Below are 27967 nucleotides of genomic sequence, written 5' to 3' on the forward strand. Positions count from 1 at the left end.
TCATAGCTTGTCTTCCTGCCACCCATGTGCATTTTTTCCAAATTTGTACACTAGCCTTCGATCAACCCGCTCCAGAATTCCTGTTTTATAGTAGTATCTGTGAAAGCAAACAGAAGAGAAATCGGGGAGGGCTTGCACCCTAGGAAAACAACAGAACTTAAACTCTCTCTTCTTCTTCCTCTCAGGTGACAAGGCGGGTCTTTGGTTACCCTGGTATTTTCACACCCTGCTATTGATTTACACTTAAACCTTTCCCAGACATCCTGAAGATTGAACCCCACCTTTCTCAGTTCAAAACGTGTTTTGTGTACATGTGCGAGATGGCCTGGATTCAGAGTGATCCCTGGGGAATACTGCCAAGAATGAAAAGGACGGTGTCAATTTACAAACCATAATCCTACCTGTAATTAAGAACCAAAGTGCTACCTCATGACCTTTCCATTATCAAATAAAAAGCTCCGAAAACAGTGTAATTTTCTATAGCTGGCCATTTTATATAACTCCTCTTGAAGGCTCATGGTACTTTCTGTTATTAACTTACCTCAGAGCTCTGCTCAACTTTTCATACGTCATTCTGTCATTTTTCTTCCTTTGTCCCCACATCTTCGCCAGGGCTTCTGATTTAACCACCCGAAAAATTCCTTGTTCCCTATCTTCCCATTCCAGAATGCCACAGTTTTCTTCAGGAGATAGAAGGAGGTCTCGCACAAATTCCCATAGATGAGAACTTTGGAGGCCTTTTGAGAAGGGGAAAAAAGTTAGCTACTTAAAAATACATATATTTTTAATCTTAAGAGGAGAGTTGTACAAGTTCTCATTAACCCACGAGAATTACTGCTTCCAGGAGTATTTCCCATAGTAATGACTGAGTATTGTACTTGGAACCTTACCAAGCTGTGAAATGTCTGTCTTCCATTAAAGCAATTGCAAACACACAGAGACACCAAATTTACATTGACTGTCAACACTGTGGCTCACGGACACTCTTTGCTCTGTGGGACAATGGATTAATTCTTATGAAATGAATGAGATGACAGCCAAATTATCTTTTCATTCTTCTTTCTGGCAGGTAGTACAGTTGTATTGAGATCCCATAGCCACAACTGTCTGGGTAGATCAATCCCACAATTTTGTTTTTCATGAAAATCTGGTCTTTCTCTTCTTCCATTAGTGGTTAAGACAGGCTCTGGAATCTGATTGGGTTTGGGTCCTGAATTCACCTCTTCCTACCTCTGTAACCATAACCTCTACAGTTGCCTTATTTGTAAAATGGGATACTAAGAGTAACTATCTCATAGGATAGGTTAGAGGATTTAATGATTTAGTACATATCAGGTGATGAGAACCATACCTAGCATGTAATGATCACTTTCTACACAACAATTTGTGAAACTGAAGGCTGGACTCTGGGCTGGGCAGACCTCCTAGTGCTGGGAAAGGCTAACAGAATTGCCAGCTTCTGGGTTTTCTTTACTTTCCTCCCCTGAGTACTTCAGTGCGAAAGACCCACAGTGGACCAGGAAAAATAAACTCTTATTCAGAAATACAACATGGTTAGAAAATTTACTTCTTCACTTTTAATTCTTAAAATGCCATTTCCAAGTGAGAAGATATAAATCTGATTTTGATAACATGTATGACAGCAATCATACATGTTATGACTTCTTTACTACCTTTCTTGGGACATAACTGGTCCCACTCAAACCTTTAGCTTTGAAACTTATTAATGCAGATCATGTTGTCTCAGGAATGGATTTAAGAAATCAGAAGTGAAAAACGGCGTCTCCACACTTACTTGTTCGACTATGACTGTGACAGTCTTGACTCTTGATGCCACTTGTTTTTAAGCAATTGGAATCAGCATCTGAAATAGAAGGATTTATAGCAGTGGGAAGGAATGCAGCGGTCACATTTAGACTTCAAAGCACACCAAAATGAGCAAGCATCAGTTAAATGCCTTTGAGGTAGAAGACACCATGCTAGGCACCTTGGGGGTGATTAGTGCATGGGACGTGCAAAGATATCAAAGCTGTAGTAAATGCTTTTAAGGAGTGTTGGTTGGTTGTATTCAGCCCTGGGGACCTACTGTGTGCCAGGTGCTGGACTTGGGGCTGGGGATACAAGAACGAACATGACAGACATGCTCCCTGCTCGGGTGGAATTGAAGCACAACGCAAGTGGCACGAACACATTGCTCATTGGTTTAAGTGTCACAAAGAAGCAAGACATTAGACAGAGAGAGGGTGCGGGAAGCATGTACTTTAGAAAGGGTGGCTAGGGAGGGCTCCACAAAGAGGAAACATTTCTGCTAAGAGACAAAGATGAGAAGGAACCAGCATGAGGAGGTGGAGAAGAGCATTGCAGGCGAGGTAGCAGCGTGTGCAAAGCCAGGTGTGGAGAGAGTCCCAAGAAGCAGGCGTGCGGGTGCCCGGGCCAGGGTTCTGGGGAAGTGGGTGGCCTTCCTTGGAGGCCACAGTGAGAACTGGGGACTCTATATCAAGGTGTGAAGTTAAGATCTTCGTTAAGAAGATCCTTCTGGCTGCTGTGCAGAGAACAGATCAGAAGGGACCCAAGGAACAGCAAAGAGACTTGAGCTTCTGGATAGTAGAAAGCAAGGTATTAAACCAATACTGTGAAAAATTGTAACTTGCTCTGTAAGTGACAATCTGAGACAGCTGGACAAACATTGTCCCAAAGCAGTGCATGATTTTTAAAAATGTGGTGCTAGATCTGCCCCCTTCTGCTCACAATAAACCTTTACGTCTTAGGGGCCGGCCCATGGCTCACTCGGGAGAGTGCGGTGCTGATAACACCAAGGCCATGGGTTCAGATCCTATATAGGGATGGCCGGTTTGCTCACTGACTGAGCGTGGTACTGACAACACCAAGCCAAGGGTTGAGATCCCCTTACGGGTCATCTTAAAACAAAAAACAAACAAACAAAAAAACCTCTGCCTCTTCTCAGTGTTGGAGTGAGCAGGACTGAAGCCATGTTGGAACCTAAAACCACCTGGGCTGAGGGGCAGGAAGCGGGCAGGATTTTAAAATGCAGTTTTTTTTTCTCTCCACTCTTTCTTCCCATCTCCTGACTTTCTTTTTTTCTTTTTTTTTTTTTTAAGATGACTGGTAAGGGGATCTTAACCCTTGACTTGGTGTTGTCAGCACCATGCTCAGCCAATGAGCGAACCGGCCATCCGTATATGGGATCCGAACCCGGGGCCTTGGTGTTATCAGCACCGCACTCTACCGAGTGAGCCACGGGCCGGCCCCATCTCCTGACTTTCTTATCTTGTTTGCTAAATAAGAGAACAAGGCTGAGAAGCTAATCAGTACTTAGCAAAGCTAACAGTTCTTTCTTTGAGACTTGTAGAGTTGTGAGAAGTGATCAAGGCTGAATGACTGGAAGCTGACCTCAGGCACCAGCCAAGTCAACCAGAGCTCTGCAGAGCAAAACCACACAAAAGATGTTGCAGAAGAGTTGATTCTACTCTGCGGCACATCAAAATCTTGCAGGGTCCTGAGATGAAGGTGAGGATGAGAACAGAAACCAGATGAGGCTTTGGCAAGAACTTATACTTGACTCACAGACACAGACCCTCATAGCTCACATCTCCTTCCCTTCTGCTTTTCACTCCCCACCCCTCTTTTCCCTCAACCCCCTCTTTAAAAACCCCTCAGTAAACCGAATCTGGGAGACAACTTTAGCCTGGCCATTTTCCTTCAGGTTTACTGGAGAGATGGTTTAGCCTAACATCTCTCCTCAGGTCACTGGTATTCCTGAATAAGAGCTGACTTCTGTTTTCACCATTTGACTTTTGATTAGTTTGCTTTTGTCCGGAGGCAGGCAGCTGGGCCTGGGAGTTCGATATCAATTATGCGGCGCCTCAACCAGGAGCCGAATGCTCCCGGTAACATTAGTCCCTGGCTTGCCTTCTCCAGCCACACCGGCCCCTGGGCTCTTTCTGAAACAGGCAGGCACATTCCACCTCCGGGGCTTTGCCCTCGCTTGTCCCTCTGCCCAGAATGTTCTGTCCTTGTATATCTGTGGGTTCACGCTTTCATCTCCATCTTGGCTCAAAATCACCTTCTGGTGAGGCCTTCTCTGACCACCAGAGTTGGAATCGCACACATTGGCCTCTTCCACGTCCACCTCCCTTACTTGATCTATCACCTTCCAGCACATTATATGACGTATTTATTTACGTAGTTCACTGTCTGTCTGTGCCCACTAGAGGGCAGGATTTGTGTTTCCAGATGTATCCCCAGCACCTAGCACAGTGCTGGGCATATAGCAGATGCTCAATAGGTATCACTGAGCAGCCACTATACTGCCCATACTTACTGTATAGTCTAGAATACCATAACTACTCAATGAAGGACTACATATGTTGTCAGGGAAGGAATGGCAGCCTGTGCATCACATGGTCGCCCAGGGTGACCTGTCTCAGTGCCACTGGATCATGTCACTCCCCGGCTGATCATCCTGCAGTGGTTCCCTGTTGTGTCCAGCAGGAAGGCTGCCATGTTAGTCAGGCCTTTCAGAAACTCATCCCCACCCAAATCTCCAACCTTCTCTCTTTCCGCTCTTCGATTTCTTTCCTTCTCTTGGGTCAGATGGTCACAATGGGGCTTACCTTCCTCCTGCCTCAGGACTTTTGCACAGGCCCCCTGCCTCCCTCTGCTATCTAGCTGACTCCCGCTCTCACAAGACCGCTTCAGGAGCCTTCTCTGAACTTGCCCTCTGGGCTAGATCCTTCCTGAGTCCCACAGCCATCTGCGTGTTCCTCTGTATCATAGCACTGGTCCTGTGCTACAGTAAAAATCCATCTTGACTCTTTTTCTCTTCTACTAACAGCTGATATTTACAGAGTACTTACTAAATGCCAAGTGTTTGTTAACTGCTTCACATACAGTACATCATTTAATCCTTGCAACAACTCTGTGCGATATTATTGTGATTTTCATTTTATTGAGGAGGAATTTGAAGCCCAGAGAGTTTAAGGATTTTATCCAGATAGTGGAGCCAGGACTTGAACCCAGAGAGTACACCTTCCAAAGCTAATGTTCACAGTGACTACTTTATCCTGTCTTTCATAGCAGGTGTTCGATTGACATTTAGTGACTAATTATTAGCTGAGGTTTGCTCTATAGATGTGCCCTATAATGCACATCTATTGCTACGCCCAGACCTAGCCACTGTTTGGATTTAATCTTTTAGGAAGAGAGAACACAAATGGAGTCATAAAAATAAATGAAGGTGAATTATTAATCATAAATAGGCAATAAGCTTTCACTGAAATGCCAAAATGGCTGGAAGTGGGAGAAAAAAATGACCCTTTTAATTTTTATGATTTTTCCTCTGTGTTTCGGATGAAGGATATTTGCTTGGTGGGATGAATGCAGTACAGGTCAGCATGACGTAGGGTTTTGGGGATGGCTGGTCTTGCCAGGCACAATCCTGTTCTGTCTGTTCCTAGTTCCTCAGTGGTGTCTTCAAAGGTATTCATGGGTTGACCAGATTCGCAGCCTCGCTTGGCTGGTGGTGGCCATCATGGCAGGGGTGGTGGCAGAGGGGCTGAAGTCATTACTGCGATGTCAATGTTGAGGCAGTTTCCCAAATCAAAACCTTCACAAAATCAGCTGGTGGGTCTTTAGCGGCACCTCAAACCCACTAAATTCCTCTGCAAATGCCAGTGGTGTTTCAGGGTGCAGCTCCCTGCCTTGGGAGGCAGGTGGAGACAAGAGACCAAGTGGGGAGGGCTGGGTTGCTTCACTCTGGCCAGCTCTGATGGTCTCATAGCTTGTGGGCCTGGGCACCTTCAGTGGGCACTAAGTTGAAAATCATCCTCTTGTCTGCATTATTTTCCAGCTGGGCCCAGACCTAGAGGAGTCCCTGGACCTTGGGTCTCAACTGAGTTAAAAGCAGAGTGAATAGAAGTGCACGTGCATGCACGTGTGTGCATGTATAACACAATGTACAAGAGCGCAGGCTTTGAGAAAATGAGTTGGAATCCCAGCTCTGCATTTCATCACAAGTTGCTACTCCTCTGGTTTCCTCACATACAAGTGCAGATAACAGCACTACTTAATGGAGTCATGATGAGGATTAAATGAAATAATGTATGTAGAACACTGGGCATGGCACCATACCTGGCACATAGTAAGTGCTTAATCAATGGTAATGATAGCTATTCACCCTCATTGAAGACCCAGTGGAAACACTGCCAGAGGCCCCAGGGTGCCACTTTGTCCTCACTGGCCAGGCCTTGCCTCTGGATGGCACATCAGCATTGAAAGGCAGATTCTCACTTCTGGGTTGGGGGTATCTGAAAACATGAAACATCACAGGGGCCATAGGCACTGTGACCATATGTCTTGGATTTTCTAGAATGGGCTAACTGGATAATCTACCAGTGTGTTGTCCTTATACCTACTCTTGTGCCCATCAAACTATACAGGGTTTCTGTTTGGGAGAAGTGTGGTCATCCAGGCTGTGGAAGATCAAGAGAAGGGCCCAGGGGAAGGCTGTGGTGTCCTGGCTGTTGTGTCCTGGCTGTGACAGCAGAGGCTGGAATATGGCAGAGCCTGTGGGGCTGGTGTTCAGGTGGACTCACCAGACTCCTTAACCCTGAGTTCATTCTAGAAGGTGTGCCCCTCTCAATTGGGGCAGACTGGGCAGAGCCCAAGGCAGCCACCGTCCCACTCCGTGAGCGTGTGCTCCAGAGATGCCAGCCCAGAACCTTGCCCCACCACTTCTGCCTCTGGAAACGTCCCTCCATCTCTTCCACATTGCTGGTCTGGGCCACCATCATCACCGTCTTGGGCAGTAGCCTCCTGGCTAGACTCCTTTCTGATCCACACACAGCAACCTGAGAAATCTTCTTAAAATGCAAATGAGAGGGCCGGCCCGTGGCTCACTTGGGAGAGTGTGGTGCTGATAACACCAAGGCTGTGGGTTCGGATCCCTATATAAGGATGGCCGGTTAGCTCACTGGGGAGAGCGTGGTGCTGACAACACCAAGTCAAGGGTTAAGATCCCCTTACTTGTCATCTTTAAAAAAAAAAATGCAGATGGGATCTTGTCATTTCCGTGCTTACAACCCGTCAGTGGCTTCTCCGCCTGCTCGGGATGAAATCCAAGCTCTACTGCCCATCAATCTGCCCTGCCTTGGCCTCAGCTCCTGCCCGTCCTGCTGGTGCTGCCGACGCTCTACCAGTGCTGTCCGAGAGAACTTTCCGTGATGGGGAAATCTGAGCAGTCCAGTATGGCAGCCTCTGACCACTGGTGGCTACTGCGCACTTGAACTGTGGCTAGTGTGACTGAGGGGCTGAATTTGAATATTATTTAATTTTAATTAGTTTAGACTGCCACAGGTGGCTGGCGGCTGCTGTATTGGGTAACCTAACGCTAGACCCTCTGGCCTCCCTTGGTTCTTTCTCAAAGACTCCCAGATAGTTCCTGCCTCTGTGCTTGTCATGCAGTCCCTGTAACCTTTTCTTCCCTTGTTTCCTGGCTCACTTTTGCTCATCCTTTAGGCTTCATTTAAATATATCCTCCTCCAAGTCTTCCCTGGTCCCCAGTTTAAGTGTGATCTTTCCTCCATTACACACAAAGCACCCTGCCCTTTCCCTTTATAATGTCACCATGACCAACAATTACATATTTATTATTGGGATTGTTTGTTTAACATTTCTGTCCCTCCCTTGCTCCAGTGAGGGCAAGAGCTAAGTTGTGTTCCTCACTGCAGCCACAGGGCCGAGCTCTGGGCCCGGCTCATAGTAGGTTTTCGATAAATGTTTCTTGAATAAATGAATCAATGAATGAATTAAAAGGGAAAGAAAGAAATGAATGAGGGCATCAAAGATGTTAAGGGCTTTGGATTTAGACACACCTGGGTCATCTGCCACCTTCTAATATGTCACTTTTAACTTCTAAATTTTATTTCCCACCCCTATAAAAAGGCTATGGTACTAGTACTTGTCTCATAGGTAGTTGGGAGGATTACCTGAGACAAGGTCTATAAAGATTTTAGCACAGGGCCTGGCTCATGGTAAGCACTCAGTAAATGCGAGCTGTGATTCTCATCCTTTGTCATTGTCGTCATCGTTGTCATCATCACCATCACACTGAATCAAACTATGGCTAGTTAGTCATACATTCAGGTAACATCTACTCCTAAAGACCTTATGGGGCAGACCACCTCTTCCTAGCTCGTTGTCTACCTTTTGCTGAGAGGGAGGAAGGCTGGTAAGGGATTCCCATTTATAGGTGGAGACACCGACACCTGGAAAAAGGGCCGGTCAGGGCAAGCTCGCTGCAGCTTAAGAGAGTAAACGCCTGCCCGGGACTCCAGCCTTTGGACTCAGACACAGTGATGGCTCCTGGGCCGTGGGGAGGCTCCTTTCTTCAAGGGGCTTTGCCGAGGTTGGACTGGGCAGTGAAAGCTGGGATTTATAACCCCTAGGCTGCTGTGGATGGGTCAGAAGGGATTCCACCAGAGCTAGGAAACAGTGCGAAAATTTTGTTCTCAGGCAGGCAGAGATGTTACCCCTGTGGACCCTAAATGCAGGAAAACTTGCAGGACACAACTGTGTTCTATGTCTGCTTAAGACCACAGCATGCGGCTCATGGACCTGCTTTTCCTGTGCTAAAGTTCCCCAAACAAAACAAAATATCCAAAAACCTTCTTTAACCAGGAACTGCACAACCTGAACCCTCAGCTGATTGTTGGGGACGTTAAGGAGAGAAAAAATAAATCATAAAAAACGTGTCCCTCTGTGTCTGCCCTTCCGTTTGCACCTCTCCGAGGCCTCGGAAACCACCCTGTGCTCTGCCCTCTCTTTGCAGAGGACTGAGCAGAAGTTCATGATTGAGCAGAGGTTCAGGAGGGAAGGGCCTGCCCAGGACCATATCTCCTCCTGGCCCTGTGGCCAGGACCTTTGCATGGGACTTAACAACGAATAGCACAATAATCATCATCATTTAAAAATGAAAGCTCTAAAGCTCCCTTTCCTAAACTCTCTCCATCTGCAAAAGCGAAACAGGAAGGGCTGATCTCCAGAATCAACAATGCCACTTGAGATTCTCCATCATCTTATAATTATAAACTCGACCTACTTAAGAAACTCAGATTTTTCATAAACATTATCGACCACAAGGCCTCTAATGGTTAGCGATTATTATTATTATGGCTACTGGTACCAGTTTTTGGAGCATCTACACTGCTTGCACACACCAGGTATATTGTGTGTATTGTTTTTCAAACTCACCGCAACCCAGCAAGGGTCACACCATTCTCTAGATAGGGAAAGAGAATCTTGGGGAGGATAGTTCATCCACAGACCCAAGCTGTGGTCCCAGAGACTCACGCCCACACTCTTTCCACCACACTTCTCTCCACCGTCTTCTGGAAGTCTGTGATTGTTTCAGTGCATCGACCTTTTAGTGTGGTCCTAAAAGAATGATCAAGCCCACGCACCCAACAACAGCCCTCACATAGCCATGGACAGCTTGAGCTTGGTTACTTACAGTCTTTGAGGGCGGCCTTGGTCTCTTCAGCGTCATTGAAAAAGGAGTAGCCTGGGAAAGAAAAAGAAACCCACAAACCACAGCATGAAATCCTGGCTTCCACTGGCCAGGCCAGGAGAGGAGGGGTTACGGGAGCAAGAGTGACTGTCCCCTCTGAGGGGTGGTTTTATTTTAGAAGGAACCTTGGAGACCATCAGGCCCTTATGGAGTCACCCTGAAGCCCCCCTGAGTGGTCTTTGTCTTTAAACTTGGAAAGAGCACCTGGGGCCGGGTATCCCAGCAGTGTGGGTTTTCTGAGTGGGCTCTGGGGAGTGAGGCCTGGTCTGGGGGCAGGGGGCTGGGACCCACACTGGGCTGGACCACTGACCCCTGTGTGGCCTCACCCAGTCACTCAGTCTCTGGGCTCACTGGTTTCTCTGACGGGCAACATGAGACAAAATGCATCTCATCCCTCGGAGATCTAAATGGCGGTTGTGTGCCAGTAGAAGGGGAGAACGGGCACAAGAGGCTGTGAGAAGCGCGAGCCCTCTGTGGACATCGAGTTACGTGAGGATTTGGACGACTGGTCAGGGCCTCGGTTCCTCCTCTGTAGAACAGGGTGGGCTGGGGTTGAATTAGGAGTTTCAGATCATGTTTCTAGGTAGTGGTACAGGCCAAAGGACACCTATTTCCTAGCTCAGTGTCCAACATGAGGACTAGTTCCCATTCATTAAGGAGCCTGGGACATTTGTGGTTGTTTCTTCCTGGTGCGTGTCCTCACTGGTTTTAGTCAGCCACACACCTCAGCTGACTCTGCCCAAAGGGTCAACCGAGAACAGGAAGGGCGGCTGGTTCCTCTCCTGCACTGTGGAAGCTTCCCTCTGCCTTCGACCCATCCCGCTCACTCGTCTTCCAGGGACCAGTGTCCCCACATTTCTGGGCCCTCAAATGCTACTGCAATACCTACCTGGGCCCCAGAGCCCCCTCCAGCTTCTCCCCTCGTCAAAATTTCCTTGTTTGTGTCTTCTTCTGCCAGAGCCCTAATGTATGAGGCAATGTAAGGCACACACCAGGCAGTTACCAGTTCACCATTTAATGTACTGTCCAAATGGAGACACTATGTTAATAATAATTATTCCAGGTAACAGGTGAAAACATTGTGTCCAGGGCAAGTTGGGACAGTGTAAACTATGGTCACAATGAACATATTTCCACAATACACAATACACACACCCACTTAAGGAACACTAAAGGAGGAATTTCAGAATGGAGTGGGTTGGTGGAGTAGATAGTTATATGGCTCGATATGAAGTCCTCCTGGCTTAGAGAGTGCCTGAAAATCTACCACCGGAGGTGGCACCGTGACTCCAGGAATTCCTTAGCATTAGATGAGGAAACTTATAGCCCATTGAAAACCAGTTGGCTTTTAGCTTTCTCATTTTGCACAGAGCCCTGAGGTAATAGCACCAGGGACAGGTATTTTCTGATGTGACAATTGCCAGGGAAGGGAGGTGCCTGTGGTAGGAGACCCCAGCACAGGGGCTTCTTGAGCCTGAACACAGACTAGGTTGACTTGACATGTGGCTAAGCTAGGATTGCCAAGCTACGCCCTCTTCTAGGATGGAATATGCCCCTCTCCATGGCCCTGGGAGTGTTGCATAGACTGTTCCCTTGGGAGTGTCCCCAATGGAGCCCTAAGCTCCTCCCAGAGCCACAGTGACTTGCTCAGATGTGTCTCCCTTTCTGGGACTCCCACTCTAAGCATAGGCCACAGCTCCCAGCTCTTGGCAGGTCATGGCTACTGGCGGTAATTAAGCAGAGGCTGGACAACAGTGGGTAGCAGGTCTGTTTGTCCCTTGCTCCTCCCTGTGTGTCATGGCTCTTGGGGAACAAGCCAAGCAATGCCCAGGGCCACCATCCTTAGCTTTCCTGCCCTTAGGCACTCACAACAGGGCAGGATTAAGTGGAGGTCAAAGAATCACAGAGCTGGAAGTTCTCCTGTGGTTTTTCTGCCCAAACAGGAGTTCCTCCCACAGTACCTCCATCAAACAGGGGGTGTTAGACTGCTTGGTCGTCTCCAGTAGCAGGGAGCTTCCTACCTCCTGTATCTTCTGAAGCAGCCTTTAACTTTTAGAAAGGTCTTTCTTAAAATTGAGCTGTGATGAATATCCTTTAATTTCTAAAATTTCTTAATGTTGATGAAAACAGCTGCCATTTACTACGTTGGCGTCCTTATGTGCTGTGCCAGGTGGTATTTCACTGAATCCTTAAGAAGCCTGTGGAGGTGTGTGTCGTTATCCCACTGGACAGATGAGGCAGTGGAGACTCAGGCTGGGTAAGGTGCTTGCCAGAGCCCCTATGGCTCCCAAGTGCAGGAGCCAGGGCTGACGTGCGGGTCTTGCTGATCTCCAAGCTCTTGCTTTGTACTAACTGTGAATCATCCCTGCTTGCTGTTTGACCTTAGGGAAGTCACTTCACTGCTTGGGACCTCAGTTCCTTTATCTGCGACACTGGGACACAGAATTAGATGTTCTCAAAAACCTTGACTAGGTTGCAAACATATTCAACATTCTGCTGTCAAAGGCATGTTAAAGAGTTAAATAATGCTACTGGCACCTCCTTTTGGACATTTGATCCTTGACCATTAAGAATGAGATAAAATGAAATGCCAGCTCCTCTGGGACTGGGAAGTGAAAGGGTCTATTTTTTCACCCTTCTGCTTAATGAGAGGTGAAGAAGAAAACTTTCTGCTTACGCTATATGGTTTCAAATCTTTATGAACATATTGCATTATTTTGTTGTTATCAGCCTGGTTTCCAGGAAGTCTCTGAAAGCGTTTGTAGTTTTTCTTTTCTTTTTTAAAAAATCACTTGAGTTGCTTTCTTGTAACTTGTTCCCTTTTACCTCAAATTTCCAGTTCCCACATGCTAGAGCTTCCAGTTATTAAGAGATTGTGGCTAAGAGTGGCTGTGGTTTCAGAGAGTTTCAGTTAATAAAATTTTGCTGGGTGAGTCCCATGATGGGGAAGGACCCCTTGAGGTCATTTGGTCCCAATGGCAGGCCCCTCCCCTCGAGGCCCGGCCCTCTGGACACTGACCTTGCGTGCGGATGTTCTGGAGGATGAAGTACAGGTACTCCCCACAGATGCCGGCTGCCTCCACGAACTCCTCCTGCGTCATGCTGCACAGCTGTAGGCCGCTGATGTTGAAGTGGCAGAAGGAGATGCAGTTGGCGTCCAGCTTGTACTGATCGCAGCAGAACTGGAGCCATTCCCAGACGTGACGCTTAGTCCAGTATTCGGGGTGGACCGATGTCCAGTAGGAGTCACAGGCTGCACCAGAGGAAAGAGAAGTGAGGTCCGAGGGTCCCCAGAACAGCCTTCACAGGGCCCCCAAAGCAGGCACCGGGAATGGTAATATCCTTATCCCTCAGCCAGTGACTTGATAGGGTCACCAGCCCCAGAGTGTTCTTCAGGGGCTTGGGTCACCCTCAACTCTACAAAGAAAACCAGAGGGACCAGATCCTGTAGATGGACTTTGGGGACAGAGAGGAAATGACAGGAGCAAGAAATAACCAAATTAAGGTCTGGTGCTTAGAAAGAGGGGACCTAGTGGAGAAGGAAAGATGGAGACCCTTCAGTTATTTGTTTTCAGATAACATGGTATCAAGAGCACAAACCAGGAACCTGACAGGCCTGAGTCCAAGTCCTGATCCTGCTGCCTTCCATTTGGGCAAGGTCTGCAGACAGTTAAGCCTCAGTTTCCTCATCTGTAAAATGGGTGTAACACGCTCAACTCACAGGGCTGTTATGGAGTTTGGGGTTGATGTATGTAGAGTGTCTGGTGCATAGAAAATTACCAACCAATTCAATAGTTATTAAATGCTGCCTGTGTTCCAGTCACCATCTGAAGCTGGTTTGATTCCCTCTGTTCTAATGGACAGCTGCCTGATGCTAGCTATTGGTTTGTGCATAGCCTCTGGCCCTCTTGTGCCAAGGGCCTTGGGCTGGTTAAACATTGCACAGAGTCTAAAAGACCTGTGGTGTCTCTGGAGGAAGGAGGTCATGGGACAGCTGGTTGTATTGTTGTTTTTGTAGTTTGGGTGGTGTTTTGAAGAATTTCTCCCCTGAGACCACAGCCCCTCACTCCTTCAGAGAAGCTGTGTACACACTCAGACAGTTGCAGGTGCCATCCTGTCTGGGAGGCCGGGCAATGGCTGTACCTGGCCCAGGAGCAGAGAGCTGGTGCTCAACAGCCCTGTCCTAATGTCCCAAGGAGAAACTGAAAAGGGTGGTGGACACAAAGTATGGAGAAGGCGAGGTATCAGGTACCTAGTCAGGCTCTTTGATGTAAATAATTCCTGTGACTGCCCTGGTATTCATTCACCCATCCATTGATCTATTCATTCATTCAATAAATGAGAGCTTGTTTCCTCTCTGACAAAATGAGGATAATTATAGCACCGATATCATAGAGTTTTTCTGCAGATGATATGACTTAATACATGTAGAAGTACTCAGAACAGAAACTGGAAAATTTTAGTGCTATTATTAGCATTACTATCGAATACCTGCTACATGTGTAGCAACAGATCGTGTGTTAAAGATTCATGGGAATAAGACAAATTTGGTCCCTGTCTCCCAGGAGGTCACAGATGAGGAACTTGAGGGTCATGGAGGACTTTCCCGAGATCCCACAGCCAGTGTGTGGCAGAGCTGGGATTTGAACCCCAGTCTGAACTCGAAAGTCATTGAGCTTCCTACTCCATCATTCTGGTCCTCAGAGGTCAACGCAGAGCAGAGATGAAACATGGAGAGTGAGACAGAAGGAGAAGGGCGGAGAGCAGAGTATGGCCGAGGTGGCTCAGGCTGTGTGGACGACAGGAAGGGCCACCTGCAACTACGTCACCGCAGATGGCAACAGTGCTATTGCTATGCCTCCTTTAAATGCTGCATTTGCTGCCACTGAGTGTGGTGCTTCCAGTCCCAGGCAGGGGACAGGTTCTCTGCCCCATCAGATGCTGCCACTCCCTGAGCACCCACGTGCATCGGCCAAGGTGCCACGTCATCTCGAGTTTCTAAATCCTCCCCACGCTCCTGACCAGTAGGGGTGATTGGGCTACTTCACAGAGGAGGAAACTGAGGCCTAAAACTCAGAGCCCTTCTAGAAATCTCTTTTCCCACTGTGGGGTAGATTGAGCCTAAACAATAGATTTGTTTTAATTCAAACTTCTAACCAGAATTTAATGGGCACGTCAATCAGAGTCCGCCTTCTGCCAGGCTGGTGGTGCCAAGGTAGCCTCCACCTGGCGGATGAGCACAGCGAGGGGCCCTGAGAGGCGAGTGATTTCGCTCTGGCTCTCTGGCCGCTGGCTGGGGCCAGCCCACCAGGCCCACATGGGCTCCTCCCGGCAGGCAGGGTCTCCTGGGAAAACAGGGGCCGTTCCTCAATCTGGTCTGTGCTTTCATCCACTGATTTCTGGCTTGAGTAAACCTAAGGGACTTTGGACTTTCCTGGTATTCTGATGAGACACGTTTATGAGCCTTGAAATTCCTCAGCCCTTGGCCCTGGGCTGGGCCCCGAGATGGCTATCGGTGAGCTGCAGTCGGAGGGCAGTTTCTTTCTTTCCATGGAAGGTTTTGCCAAGTCTCCATTCCCCTCCCCTCTTCACTGCCACCTCTCATTATTGTCTTTGGCACCTGAAGAGGGCCATATTGTTTCTGGAAGCCAAGAGGGCCTTCAGGATTCAGAGAAATGCTGGGCAGGGTGTACGCCCCGACACTAGGAAGGTGTCGTTGGCACTGGCTCCCTGCTCCTCAGCCCTGTCCTTTGAAGTTCACCCACAGAAGAGGCTTTGTGTGCAGCTCTAGCCCTGGAGGGAAGCCGGGAGCCAGAGCCAAGCTTGCCCTCCTCCTCAGCAAAGTCCTTCCCACAGCCCCCCAGAGCTGAGGAGAACGTGGCTGTTCTTGGTGACACTGAGGGCACGGAGCCAGCACCCATGTGGGTGTCTCTGTGGTGGTGGGCCTGCATGGTCCCGTCCTCATGGCGAGGACGAGGCCCTAAGCCAGGCGTGTTCAGAACCCAGCTAGCCTGCCGTCTGGGCTCCGTAAGTGTAGCTGTCTGAATGAATGATCAGCGATTACCATCTCCACTTTATGGGTGAGGAAACTGAGGTTCTGGCAGGGGATGTGACCCCTGTAAAGTCACACAGCTAGTCAGTAAGGGAGGTGGGCCCCACACCAAACCTTCCAGCTTTGGACGTGGGCATTTTGTGTCATATCCCTTGAGGAGGACCAAGTTGGGCACACGTCTTGAAGACTGACGAAAACAAGATTTGGATGTATAATCTAGGTTTGAAAATTAGAAAGAGGGTAGAGAGGTTGATGATGACAAGTTTGCAACCCCAGGGAACGACATGAAGGAGACACTTCAGCTACTTGGAAGAAATAAACTCAGGGCAAATAAAAGAAGGGCTTTACACCCAAAGAATGTATTATGGGTAATAAGTTGTATTGTCTGGAAATGTAAAGTGGTTTCCTCAATGCATCTGTCATTCATAAAATAATCTAAACTTTTGGGGGAAGCTGAGTTATGAGGCCCTTCTGCCCACATCCACTAGTTGAGGCCGGCCAGTGTCCTGTGCCTGGCAGGCTTAATACAAATGTCCACAGGCCACTATTAAGAAGCAGGCCTTGCCAGCTCCTTTGCGGCGTGAGGTGGGTCACGACGGGCCAGCTGTATTGGGAAAAAGAATTGAGGAGCTGGAGGGAGTTTCCCAGCAATTCTGGCGGAAATCTCACAAGTTATGCTATAACCTGGGATGTATTTAAATTCAGGAGGGCTTTAGCTTTCAGAGCTGGGCTGGTGCACTCGAATGCCCACAGGGTCAGTAGGTAACATCCATGCCTGAAGTGGCCCTGGATAGGGATGGGGGAATTGGAATGTTCATGCCATGGTGGATGGTTGCTGCCTGACTCCCACTGACCATTGCTAAGAAGGAATGTATGTTGCCAGGACCAGATTGTTCATGAAAATCTCCTGATTTCTATTTTCAGCTGTTGCAACTTACTTGATTTTTAAACAGCACGGGGAAGCCCAGTCAAAACGCTTCCATTTTGTGATGAAGAATTTCATAGACTTTTGGACAATTGTCTCCTTCAAGATTACTGTTTACAGAGGGCATACTAAGACTTTTAAGGTTTTATTTTTTAGTTGAATAGTATTTTCTTCAAATTAAAACTTATCTGGAAAAAAGCAGCACTGCTTTGCTAGGAGTGGAGATGAAGGTACTAGCTCTGGGAGGCTCCTTGAAAATCACTGTGTTAAAACTTGAAACCAGGATTACTGTAGCTTGGGTTCCCCCTCAAAGTTGAAAGGGCACATGGTCTCACTCCTAGTGGTCCTGGTTCCTTGACACTCATCTTCAAAATAAGGATAATGGGACCTACCTCTTCATACTGTTAAAAGAATTAAGTGAATTAATACATGGAACGTACTTAGAACAGGGCTGGGCATACAGTAAGTGCTCATTAAATACCATCCTTTTATACTTGTTGATATTAGGGCTACTCCTGGGTTTCCCAGACCACCACTTTGATTGCATTTCTTCACATACTTGTATAGGTCAGCAGCTTTGTTCTTTTCCAGAACTTTGGTTTATTTTCTTCATAAAAAATGAGGAAATTATATTAGAAACCAACCTCATTTGTCCTTGTATTGCCCATGTGAGTTGGGTAGCCCAATGCTGTCATCTTTAGCTTAAAAGATGGGGATGCAGGTAAGATTGTGTGATTTTGTAAAATTCTTGATCATCAGGACACATACCAGACCTATGCTCCTGACGCTGGGGTGGAGGGCAGGGTGGTGTATCCCCAGGGTGCACAGAGTGGGTGACTGAAGTCACACGGTACTTGTGCATCTTCAACAGAAATGCCAGAGGATGGGTCTGTTAATCTCCCACCTCCATTCTTTGTTATAGGCAACTGATATCTTCCCAATCTATGCAAAGTACCCCTTAAAAAATATTTCTAGACAAGTCCTCTTTCAACTGATTGCTGTCCCTAAGCCCTTACTGTATAGAAATTCTGGAGCCAATGCTATTCATTGTCTTGGAGCCTAACTCAAAGCAAAAATTTTGAAGAAAAATTTTGAGTTTTATATTACAACAAATTAGATAGCAGCAGAATGCAAAATTTGCAGATTGCAAAAGTAGTTTGGGTTTAGAGCCTTGAGTTAAGTCCCTCTGGAGGAGAACTTGATCTTTCTCCTCTGTCGACCGGGGAGTGGCGACACAACGTGTAAAGCTCGATGAAGCTTCCAGCTGCAGAGACAGTCAGATTCTTGTTCCCGTCCTCCATTCTAGGATTCTGCCACCAGGCCTATCAGTGAGATTCACAGGATTGTGTGGGACAACTGAGCTCGAGCTGTAGAGCTAGACTTCCCTAATTTAAAGTCATGGCTCTTCGATTTATTAGCTGTGCATTCCTAACAAAGTTTCCTAACCTCTCTGGACCTCAGCTTCCTTCCTCAGTAAAACAGGAATAATAATAGTACCTAGCTCTTAGAAAGTTTGTTGTGAAAAGGAAATGGTGTGTGTAGAGAACTTAGCCCAGGACCTGAATGACACTAAGCTTTCTATATAAGTGACCTGCTATTAGTTATTATTATGGACTACATTTGTTCTCAGGGAAATGAGGTCTTCCCGAGTCTAGCTGCGGAAGAACCAGAACAAAGCCAGTTCAGGGCTTGGCTGGTGTGAGACAGACAGTCTGGGTCAGAGGAGGCCTGAGTTAGACAACTTGGGACCATAATTAGCATGTTTTATTAGCATAGGAAGTTGGGAAAGTTTTTTGCCTGGGGCAGCACTGAAGAGAGGCGTTCAGTGAACTGGGTAGCAAGGGGCACTGTCCGTCGCAGCTCTGTCACTGAAAGGAAGGCCGTTACAAGGGAAAACCTCAAATAATCGATTGCTTCCAGGTTTCCCTCCAGAGCTAGTCTATTCCCGTCCCATAGCCCTTCCTGGTTTTCCAACCTAGCCCCCGGAATGGTTTAGACAAGTGAAGCTCAGGAGCAGTGTAAGAAACTGGAGGGAGAAAATAGGAAAAACTGGACGGGTACCTGCAAAGGGCCAAGCCCTTGGTAGTGTGCAGCTGAGAAGGGAAAAGAGAGAGCTAAGCCTGAGGGTCCTGGGGCCTCAGCTGCCCAGAAGGCTCAGGTGCATGCAGGATGGGCCAGCGGTGGCTCATGGTGAGGTTTCTTGGGGTGTGATTTCTGCTTCAAGGCTCACCTCAGACCTCCAGATGAGTTTGTACTTGTTCATCTGGTTTTGATCTAGACGTTCTCAGGCTCTTTCCTTTGTATCTGCTGTCACACTTCTATACCCCACAGGTGAATCTGGCTTAGAAAAGCCCGAGTGGGATCCAAATACCTCTCTTTCTAATTTTCTGGATAGCAATACCCAAGATCAGTAGAGTAGATTTTGCACTTTTTTTAAAAAATAAAAGCTCTTCAAATAAAATCTCGCATTGCATAAAATAGCTAACATATCTACTGAGTATGTGCCAGTCATCATGCTAAACACTTTGTGTCTTCTCATGCTGTCCTCAACACAGTGCTATGAGGTCCAAATCATGTCACCCATTTTACAAACAAAGAAAGTAAGGCACAGGGTGCTGACCCTTTCCTAGGTCACACACGAGTAAGGGGCAGAGGTGGGAGGAGGTCACATGGATGTTTTCTAGCTCCTGCAGCCAAACCTTAATAACCACTATGCCTTACTGTCTCCAGAATTAAAGTGGGGGAAACTGGAGGCTGGTCTTCTCAATCGTCACCTAAGCTGGCTTCTATGCTGGTCCCTGAAGGACCTCCCAGGAATGCTTAGAGCTGCCCCAATCTAGAAACTTCCACTGCAGACAAAGTTGAAGCAAGATTCCAAAGCAAAGGAGGCACAGCGTGTTGGTGCGGCTACCTTGGCAATCGGGGAGAGGTGTGTGGGTATGTGTGGGTATGGGGGTGTGTGGGTATTTTGGAGAAATAATCTTTGAAAAATATCATGTGCTTGTGAAATACAAGCAGCCCCTCCACCCACCCCCACTCGGATAAATTTCCGAATATTCAGAATTCTTTATTTTGAAAACGCCGAGGGCAAGGCCAGGGTGATTAATGAAATTATAGATTATTTTGCAGTCAGTGACTGTCCACCTTCCAGCCTGCAGTGCAGCCAAGCAGAAGAACTGCTTCAAAGAGCAGATCAGAAGTCCCCGTGGTTAGCACATTGAGGGCACAGATTCAGCCACACTCTGCTAAAGCTATTTGAAAAGTTTTTGGAAACATCTGGTTTCCCAAATAGGCTGAGCATTTCCCCCTGCCCTCCCCTAGACATCGTTTGTGTAGAGGGCACACGGCTCTCTCTTTCCCTTCCTTTGGTCTCTAAGTATCTAAGCTGTCAAAAATTTTGAACTGGGAAGGTGGAGATTGAGACTGTGTTGCTTTTGTTCAATGTGAAAAATGAGGAGAGACAGGCTGTGTTTCCGCCTCACTGGGAATCATGAGGTGTCCCTGGCTGCGGTGAGCGCTCACCAAGTGGCAGGCACTTGGCTAAACACTTCATGTGCTAAATCTCACTCAATCCTCCTAACTCTAGGAGGTGGATCTGGTTTCAGCGGGGGAAGGTACATTGCAGAAAACTTGCTGGAGGTCACACAGTTGGTAAGCGACGGTGCCAGCACTTGAACCTAGACTGGAACAGGGAGCTGCCATTGGGACAATTCCTAGGGAGGCCCTGAATTCAAGATGGAGTTTTCTGAGAGGTGGATGAGGACCTCGGAAGAGATGTCTCTGAGCCCGCTGGCCACTGAGCAGGGAAAGTTGGCAGAGCAGTGTCCAGAGGCAAACCTGGGGGTCCCCTGACACATCCCTCACAGAGAGGGCTTCTGCAGAAACTCAGACCGAAGTGCCACTTCTCTGGGTGGCAACGTCCTTGTCAGAAAAAGACAAAAGGTGTCACCAGGTACTTCTCCTTCCAGTGGGATTCTGAGGAGAGCCAGGGACTGAGGCTCACCTGGTGTCCAGGCAGCTCTGAGAGAGGTGGTCACTCAAGACCAATATGTCATGTTAAACTTGGACCTTTAGGAGTCAGACGTGTTCAGCTTCTTCTGAAAGCCCCAGGGCCAGGTGGAAAGCCACCACTCTGTCTCATCCCTCCAGAAGGATATTTTATTTTCATCGACCTCAGGCCTTAATTCTATTCTCTCAGTGGTGGTAGGAGGAGAAGGTTATGCTTGTGATGCTGCCTGATAGAGGAGTCAGAGAAGCTTCTGGAAGGAATCCTGGCAATGACCTGGCCCAACTTCTCATTGCACTGATGGAAATACAGGGGCCTCAGATGGAGAAAGCTGTGTCTGCATATCTAAGACTTGGTCAGATTTAAGCCATACTGGCAATCTCACTGGCCATCACTTCTGACAGCTCTTCATTTTTTAAAAAATTGTGGTAAAATACAGCTGTTCTTTGACTTATGATGGGGTTGCATCCTGATAACCTCATTGTAAGCTGAAAATATCATTAAGTCAAAAATGCACTTAATACATCTGACCTATTGAACATCATAGCTTAGCCTGGCCCACCTTAAACGTGCTCAGAACACTTACATTAGCCTTCAGTTGGGCAAAACCATCTAACACAAGACCTATTTTATAATAAAGTGTTGAATATCTTACGTAATTTATAAATACTGTACTGAAAGTGAAAAACAGAATGGTGTGTGGGTACTTTACGTACGGGTTCTACTGATGGTGTATTGCTTTTGCACCATGTCGAAAAATCATGTCAAACCATCGTCAGTTGGGAACTGTCTACATACATAACATAAAACTTACCATTTTAACCCTTTTATTGTACAGAGTTCAGTGGCATTAAATACATTCACACTGTTGTACAACCGTTACTACCATCCGTCCATCTGCATAACTTGTTCATCACCCCAAACCGAAATGAGTCCTTTGTTGTATAAAATACTTGTGTGCTCACCATATTGCCAGACCATGTCCCAAATGCTTCACATACGCTAATTCATTCCATTCTCATAACAACTCTACAAGGTAGGCTTTGTTATTATCTCCATTTTACAGACAAGAAAACTGGGGCACAAGAGGTTAAGGTGGCACAGCAAGTAAGTGTCAAAGCCAGACTTCACATTTAGGACGCCTGGCTCTAACAGAAGCTGCTGCTCCAATGCCCGGGGCATTGCACAGGGCAGGTAGTTGAGGCTACTCCCAGCCCCCCCCCCCACTGCCACCCCAAGTGCCACCCGGCAGAATAGACAAAGAGAAGAGGCTTCCACAGTGGCAAATCTGGGTGAAGTGAGGCCTGGATTTCTGGGTGGAGGAAGGACTTGGAGCTGGGTTGCACCATCGTGGGACACACAGGGAAGGGATGGGGACCCGAAAGCCTTCATTTTCCTCCTTCAGATTTAACCTCTTAACCAAATTTTGAGGAAAGGAAATGGAGTCCATTTATCATCTTTCTAGGAAACAAGGTGCTTCTTAGGCCTAGAAGAGAATTGTACTATGTGTCTGATGATTCAAGTCCAGATGCAATGATCTAGACCTTTCAGATGAGAGTGAGAGATGTCGTGTGTGTGGGTTGGGGGCAGGTGCAGGACTGCATGACATAGGCAGGTACCTCAAGTCTGCATGTGCAGCCCTGGCCTCTGGCCCCAAGGGCAGGGGCTTCCCTATAGTAGTGCACATTTTGCAGCACCCTTGGGGGCCTGGCCGCTCCTGGACGCTGCCTGCCTCTGCACACTGAGTTTGCATTCCACCAGGCTGGGGCGCACAGGGTTAAGGCTTGGTGGGACCGATAGCCTGATCAGCACTTGCATCACTGCCTGTGGGGTGTGCACCTGCTGTGCCAGCAGTCATCCAGGTGTGCTGTGATGTGCAGTCACCCAAGCACCACAGGGACAGAGGCCCTCAGAGAGTTTCTGAAGCAAAGCTCCGCTGGCCTCTAAGCATGAGATTGGCAGAAAGCCCTATGCTTCCTTCTCAGGTGGAGAAAACTGGGCTGAGAGGAGGAGGAAGGGTGGGAAGGGAGGCCTGGGGGACAGCGAGGAAACTCATGTTTACTGAACACTTGCTTTGTGCCAGGCTATATGAGGGTACGTCCAAAAGTTCATTCAGATTATCTTTTAATTCTATTTTTCCACGAACCTTTTCAAGTACCCTTGTATATTTTACACACTTTGCCTCCTTTAATCTTTGTATCAGGTCTCATTATCTCTGCTTTAGGGATAAGGAAAGAGTAGCTCAGAGAATAAGGATAATGTTAATGTCGACAGCAACAGTGTAGCATCATTTATAAGATAACCATGTCGGACAGTTGAATACAGGTGCTGAAGTCAACTTGAGAGGAACTTAACTTACTGCGAGACTTTGGGCAAGTCACTTAATCTCTCTCTGCCTCAGTTTCTTCATCTATAAAATGGGAATAATAGTTGTTCCTTTCTCAGGGCTTCTGTAAGGATGAGATTGTGCTTGGCACAGGGTCTGGCCCTAGCTAGTGTTCAGTAAACGTCAGCTAAAACCACAATGACCAAGCAACCACAGCACACCAGGCTCTAGGATAAGGGATTTCTTTCTGCCACATTGCTAAATATCATAATAACTCAAAGAGATTGGCATTATCAGCCCCATTTTACCTGTTAGCAAAATGAGGCTCAGGGAGAATAGCCCAGCCCCCAAGGCTACAGAACTGGGAGAAGTTGGGGTGAGGGCTCCAGTGCCTTCCTTTCTGCAAGAGGCTGCTTTTCCTTCTGCCCAGGCCTCCCCCGCCTTCTGCCCTGAACATTGGCATTTCTCGGACCCCAGCTTTGTCATCCACCTGAAGCCAGCCACCTCCTGTCCCAGCCTGCCCCAGCCGCCCTCACACGGCGCCTCCAGATGTACACACCTGTCTGATGCTCAAAGGCAGGGTAGTACTCTTCATTGCTGAACAGATCGGTCCACGACATCAGGGGGTCGCAGAAGGACGTGTTGGGCAGGAAGCTGCTGTGTGTCACTGAGTCCAACATCACCCTGCAATGGCAGGAGAGGTGTGAGGAAGTGTGAGGAGGTGTGGGGCTGCGGCTCCCAGAAGCTGCACTGCACAGAGCCCCGGGAGCACAACCCTTGGTTTGTAATAATGACAATAAACGCACGCTGCCCACTAGGAGCCAGGCACCCCTCAGAGTGCTTTCCATGGATGACGTTATTTAATTCTCACCACATCCTGTCTATCCCCATTTCATAGATGAGAAAACTGAGGCAGAGGGGTTGAGATAGTTGCCCAAATACCATGTCTAGAAAGTGGCGTAGCTGGGATCTGAGGATGGAGGCTCTTGTCATGCAATACTGTCTTTATGTCCTTTTCCTGTCTGCTCACCTCAGACTCCCCCCCTCCCAAATTCTGACTTATAATGTTGAACAAGACACTTCTGAAAATAGGGCAAGAATTACTATATCGAATTATATTCACAATTCTGAAATCTGAAAACTGAAAGTATGTGTGCGTATTTGTTGCAATCTTATTTTCCGGCAATAAATAGTCCTGAATTGATGTTACATAGTTTTATACACTGTTATATATACACACATATATAAACTATATATGTTATATAGTTTTGTAACTATATTTGTAATTGTATTTATTACACTTGGTGAATATTCCTACGATGCACGGCAGAAATACTAATGTGTTTGAGCAATCCTAGACCCCAAGGGGGATTCTGCTGTATGTACACTCTGTCACCTTTTAATAATACCTTCAGAGTTCTGAATTCTGCAACACATCTGGCCCCAGGGTTTTGGAGAACACAGTGTGGACCTGTGATAATTGTAACAAACAGTTCACTTTGGACTCCCTGCTGAGCACTTTAGTACTTGACCTTCATTATTCCTGGTCTGCTCAGAACCACCACTGTGACATAGGTACGGCTAGTGCTTCTGTTTTATAAATGAGGGAAGGAGGCTCTGAGAATCCAGGTAACACGTGCACAACCACCCAGCTGGCAGGTGATGAAGGCTGGGTGCCAGCTTGGGTGTGTGTTTATGAAACCTGTGATCCTATTGGCTGTACACTACTTCCCTTGCACATGGGTGGGGTGGGGAGTGAGAGTGGGGTTCATGGGAAGGTGTCTGGTTGAGGCAGGAAAGAGAAAGGGCCTGAGACCCCACGCCCATTCTTCCTCATGCTAATCTCATCTTTGCTGCTTCCCATATTCCTTCAATTCAGAAAGAAAGAATCCATGTTTGGCAGATTAAAAAAATCTGTTCACGCAGCTTCTCTTTTCTGATCCTGGAATAATGTTAATGAGATAGGCTGGTTCTACCCTCATTTTGCATCAGGGACACAGGGACTCAAGATCACACTGCTGGTAAATGTCAGGGCAAAGACAAGACTCCAGGTCTTGGGATATTAAAAGCATGGAATATAAAAATGGTCAGGAGCTTAACCATCGTCTAGTCCAATGTTTCCCAAACTTCAGTCATTTGCCTACCACCATGATAATTTCACTAAATCCATGCACTATGAGCACTATTATTTACTTAAAATATTTTTTAAAAACCCTCCCTTTTAATTTTAACATAAATATATTTAAAAGGAAAACTTTATATCACCACTATATATGGAAAGTCAATATTCTCTTAACATACATAAAAATAATAAGCATTGAACTAAAAATTGTTCATTCATATACCACCTAAATCAGGGGTTAGCAAACTACAACCAATAGGCCAAATCTGGCCCACCACTTAATTTTGTATGGCCCATAGCTGAAAATGATTTTTCATTTTTAAATGGTTACATTTTAAATAGTTATATAAGGACCTACATAACATCCTTGATTTTGTCTTTTGGCCTGCAAATCCTAAAATATTTACTATCTGGCCCTTTAAGAAAAAGTTTGCCAACTCCTGATCAGACTCATTTTGCAGATCACCAGTGCTGGAAAATACTGAGTTAGTCTTATATCTCCTCTCACCCGGTCATTTCACAGTTGAGGAAGTTGAGGCCCAGAGAATTTGTGTAGCTTGTTTGAGGTCACACAGCCAATGGATGACAGAGTTGAGTTACAGGTAGGTCCTAATTTTCCAGCTCTCGGCTGATCTGCTCTCCTTTCTGAAAGCACAGCTGTATGCCAGGCATACTTACATGGCAAGCAGAGCTCAATTCTAAGGCAGGCAGGGACTGTGTAATTCCAGAACCAAAGAGCAGTTCTTTGGGGATGTTTGCAAATCTACCTTCATCATCGCCATCAAATGTGTAGAAGAACTGCACTCCAGACATGAATAAATAATGGAGTTTGAATTCTCGCGCTTAGGCACCTTCTCTGGGCCATTACCAAGAGTCCCCAGAACCCACTAGGAAGTTTTTGTCTGGAGAGGGTTAACGTGCCCAGCAGATTATCACGGCCATGGATCTCTCCCTGGGAGCTGTAGCAAACAGAAGTCAAGGCTGCTGGGTTTGAGCTCTGATTTTCCCATGGATTGGCTGGTTTTATACCCTGAGTGGGTTGGGGGGGGCAGGATGAAGTGGAATGGGGTGGGAGGTTATGAGGGAGGGAAGGCCCCTGGAGCCCAGTGCCACTTCTGCTTTGTGGACAGGACTTCAGAAAAATTCCTGTAAGTGTGGGCTAAGGGCAAAAACATCCCCTTTCTCTCTGGGCCAGAAGGCTCAGAAAACTGAAGAAGAGAATGTAGGCCTCTGATATGACCACCACTGGGTCTGGAAAAAGGAAAGGTGGACCCCAAATAGAAGAAAACAGAAAACAATCTTCAATGTTGTTAGGAATCCCTTAGATGCAAAACTCGACAGCAGGAGTGAAGTCTTCCTCCATCTATGCCTGCCAAATAGCTCGCAAAAGTCATTTGGTAACTTGAATTTAATCATAAAAAAATTAGGGATATTTTTTATCGATCAAACATTTACCTCCTTTAAGGACTGTTTTTTTTTTTCTCTCTATACCAGCGCACTCACTCGATCCATAATCTCTTTAGTGCTATACACAATGCCGTATTCGATTCCCTTTGGAAATTTCTTCTATGGCAAATTATATCCATTAAGTTTTCTTAAAGGACTTTCTCAGGTGTACAACATGCTATTTTTCTTCTGTAATTATTTCTTGATTTTTGGAAGAAATGTCTTCTATAAAAATGGCAAAACATTTTTTTTCCTTTTTCTGTTTCTCTCTCTCTCTCTTTTTTTTTTTTTTTTTTTTGCTAATGTGGTAGGAGGGGTATTATTACCTACGGGCTCTCCACAAAGACCTTGGCCACTTAGCCACTGTGCCCTAGGTGTGACAATTCAGGAATACTGGCTGCTCTATATTCAGTAGCCCCTCTTCGTTAGGCCCTCTAAGGTTCTTGCAGTAATTTAACATTTAGCTCTTAAAGACTTCTTTACTGTAGGTGGAGCAGGGTGGGTGGGAAAGGGCAGCCCCATTTCTCAGTGAGGACAGTGAGGCCCAGCCATATGTAAGCACAGCCTTGAGGTTTGACCAGGCATTCTCAATGGGGGTGAAATTGTCCCAGTGGGAGGTGTCCAAAAACTTAGATATTACTTTGTTTTATGATCCACCAGAGGGCCACAGTATATAAACAGATATATAGTATATCCATGGTATTAACATTTCTTGAGGGGGAGATGATTAAGAAAAAATGACCTAAAATGACCTTCTTAGGGAAGGTGATAATGAACAAATAGGTGAGAAGCACTGGGCTAGATAGACCCAGAGTCTGCAGCAATACAAGTAGGAGGTGTCTAGGGAGGTTTCTGGCCTGTGGTTCTAGTGACACTTTTCATTTTGTGGGGGCTGGTTGGCTTATCCTGGAAAGAGACAAAGGCTGGGAATCATGATCCTGCCTCTCGCACCTCTCCAAGCCTCCGTTCTCCATCTGCTAAATGAGGGCACAGACAAGATGGACAACACGTCCAGACCCATGCACGTACACACACACACACACACACACACACACACACACACACACACACACACACACACACACACACAGACATTGATTATACTTGGATGTTGTGGTCAAGCAAGCTCACTACACTGGAGTAAAATCCAACCACCACAAACACATATTAAACTTTTAGATCTGAAAAAGCTCCTTTCTCTCCCTTCCCTCCTCTGCCCATTACCTTCCTCCCCAGTCGGGTGTACAAGTCTCAGTATAGCTGGACATTCTTTGCCCTGGCTAGTTGGGCACCTCAAACACTCTGGACCCTCACTCACTGCCCACCAACAGCTCCACGGCGGTTGGAGTCAATTTCCCCAAAATGTTGTCGCCACCACTCTAGCTGCCTAGTAAGCAGGAAAGGATCAAACACGATTCACACAGGTGGAAGAATCAGGTGGGCTCCCTTCCATCAGGTGAAAGGCTGGCTGCCAGTACCTTTGGGAGTGAGACAGCGATGGCAT

The 27967-nt window shown here is 46.9% G+C and overlaps 1 protein-coding gene across 3 annotated transcripts; it reads right to left on the reverse strand.

The window, feature by feature from the left end:
- On the reverse strand, nucleotides 1-27967 carry ELF5 (E74 like ETS transcription factor 5). Of its 3 annotated transcripts, XM_063095483.1 has the most exons (7): nucleotides 27942-27967; nucleotides 23455-23579; nucleotides 12606-12839; nucleotides 9530-9580; nucleotides 1796-1864; nucleotides 542-737; nucleotides 1-97 (listed from the first exon to the last, which is right to left on the reverse strand). In XM_063095483.1, the coding sequence occupies exons 1-7, from the start codon at nucleotides 27965-27967 to the stop codon at nucleotides 1-3; spliced, it is 798 nt and encodes a 265-aa protein (XP_062951553.1). The 3 variants fall into 3 exon arrangements, with proteins under 3 accessions (XP_062951553.1, XP_062951554.1, XP_062951555.1); XM_063095484.1 differs by lacking the exon at nucleotides 12606-12839; XM_063095485.1 differs by lacking the exons at nucleotides 9530-9580; nucleotides 12606-12839; nucleotides 27942-27967 and having other exon boundaries at nucleotides 23455-23575.

The sequence above is a fragment of the Cynocephalus volans genome, chromosome 4 (genome assembly GCF_027409185.1).
Source record: "Cynocephalus volans isolate mCynVol1 chromosome 4, mCynVol1.pri, whole genome shotgun sequence".
Lineage (NCBI taxonomy): Eukaryota > Metazoa > Chordata > Mammalia > Dermoptera > Cynocephalidae > Cynocephalus > Cynocephalus volans.

Excerpts from the sequence above, each read along its gene's own strand:
- ELF5 (XM_063095483.1), bottom strand. The coding sequence starts at position 27,967 with ATGCCATCGCTGTCTCACTCCCAAAG. Across the intron at positions 23,580-27,941 it reads TCGCTGTCTCACTCCCAAAG|GGTGATGTTGGACTCAGTGA; the intron begins GTACTGGCAGCC and ends CTGCCATTGCAG. Across the intron at positions 98-541 it reads AAGTTGAGCAGAGCTCTGAG|ATACTACTATAAAACAGGAA; the intron begins GTAAGTTAATAA and ends TTGCTTTCACAG.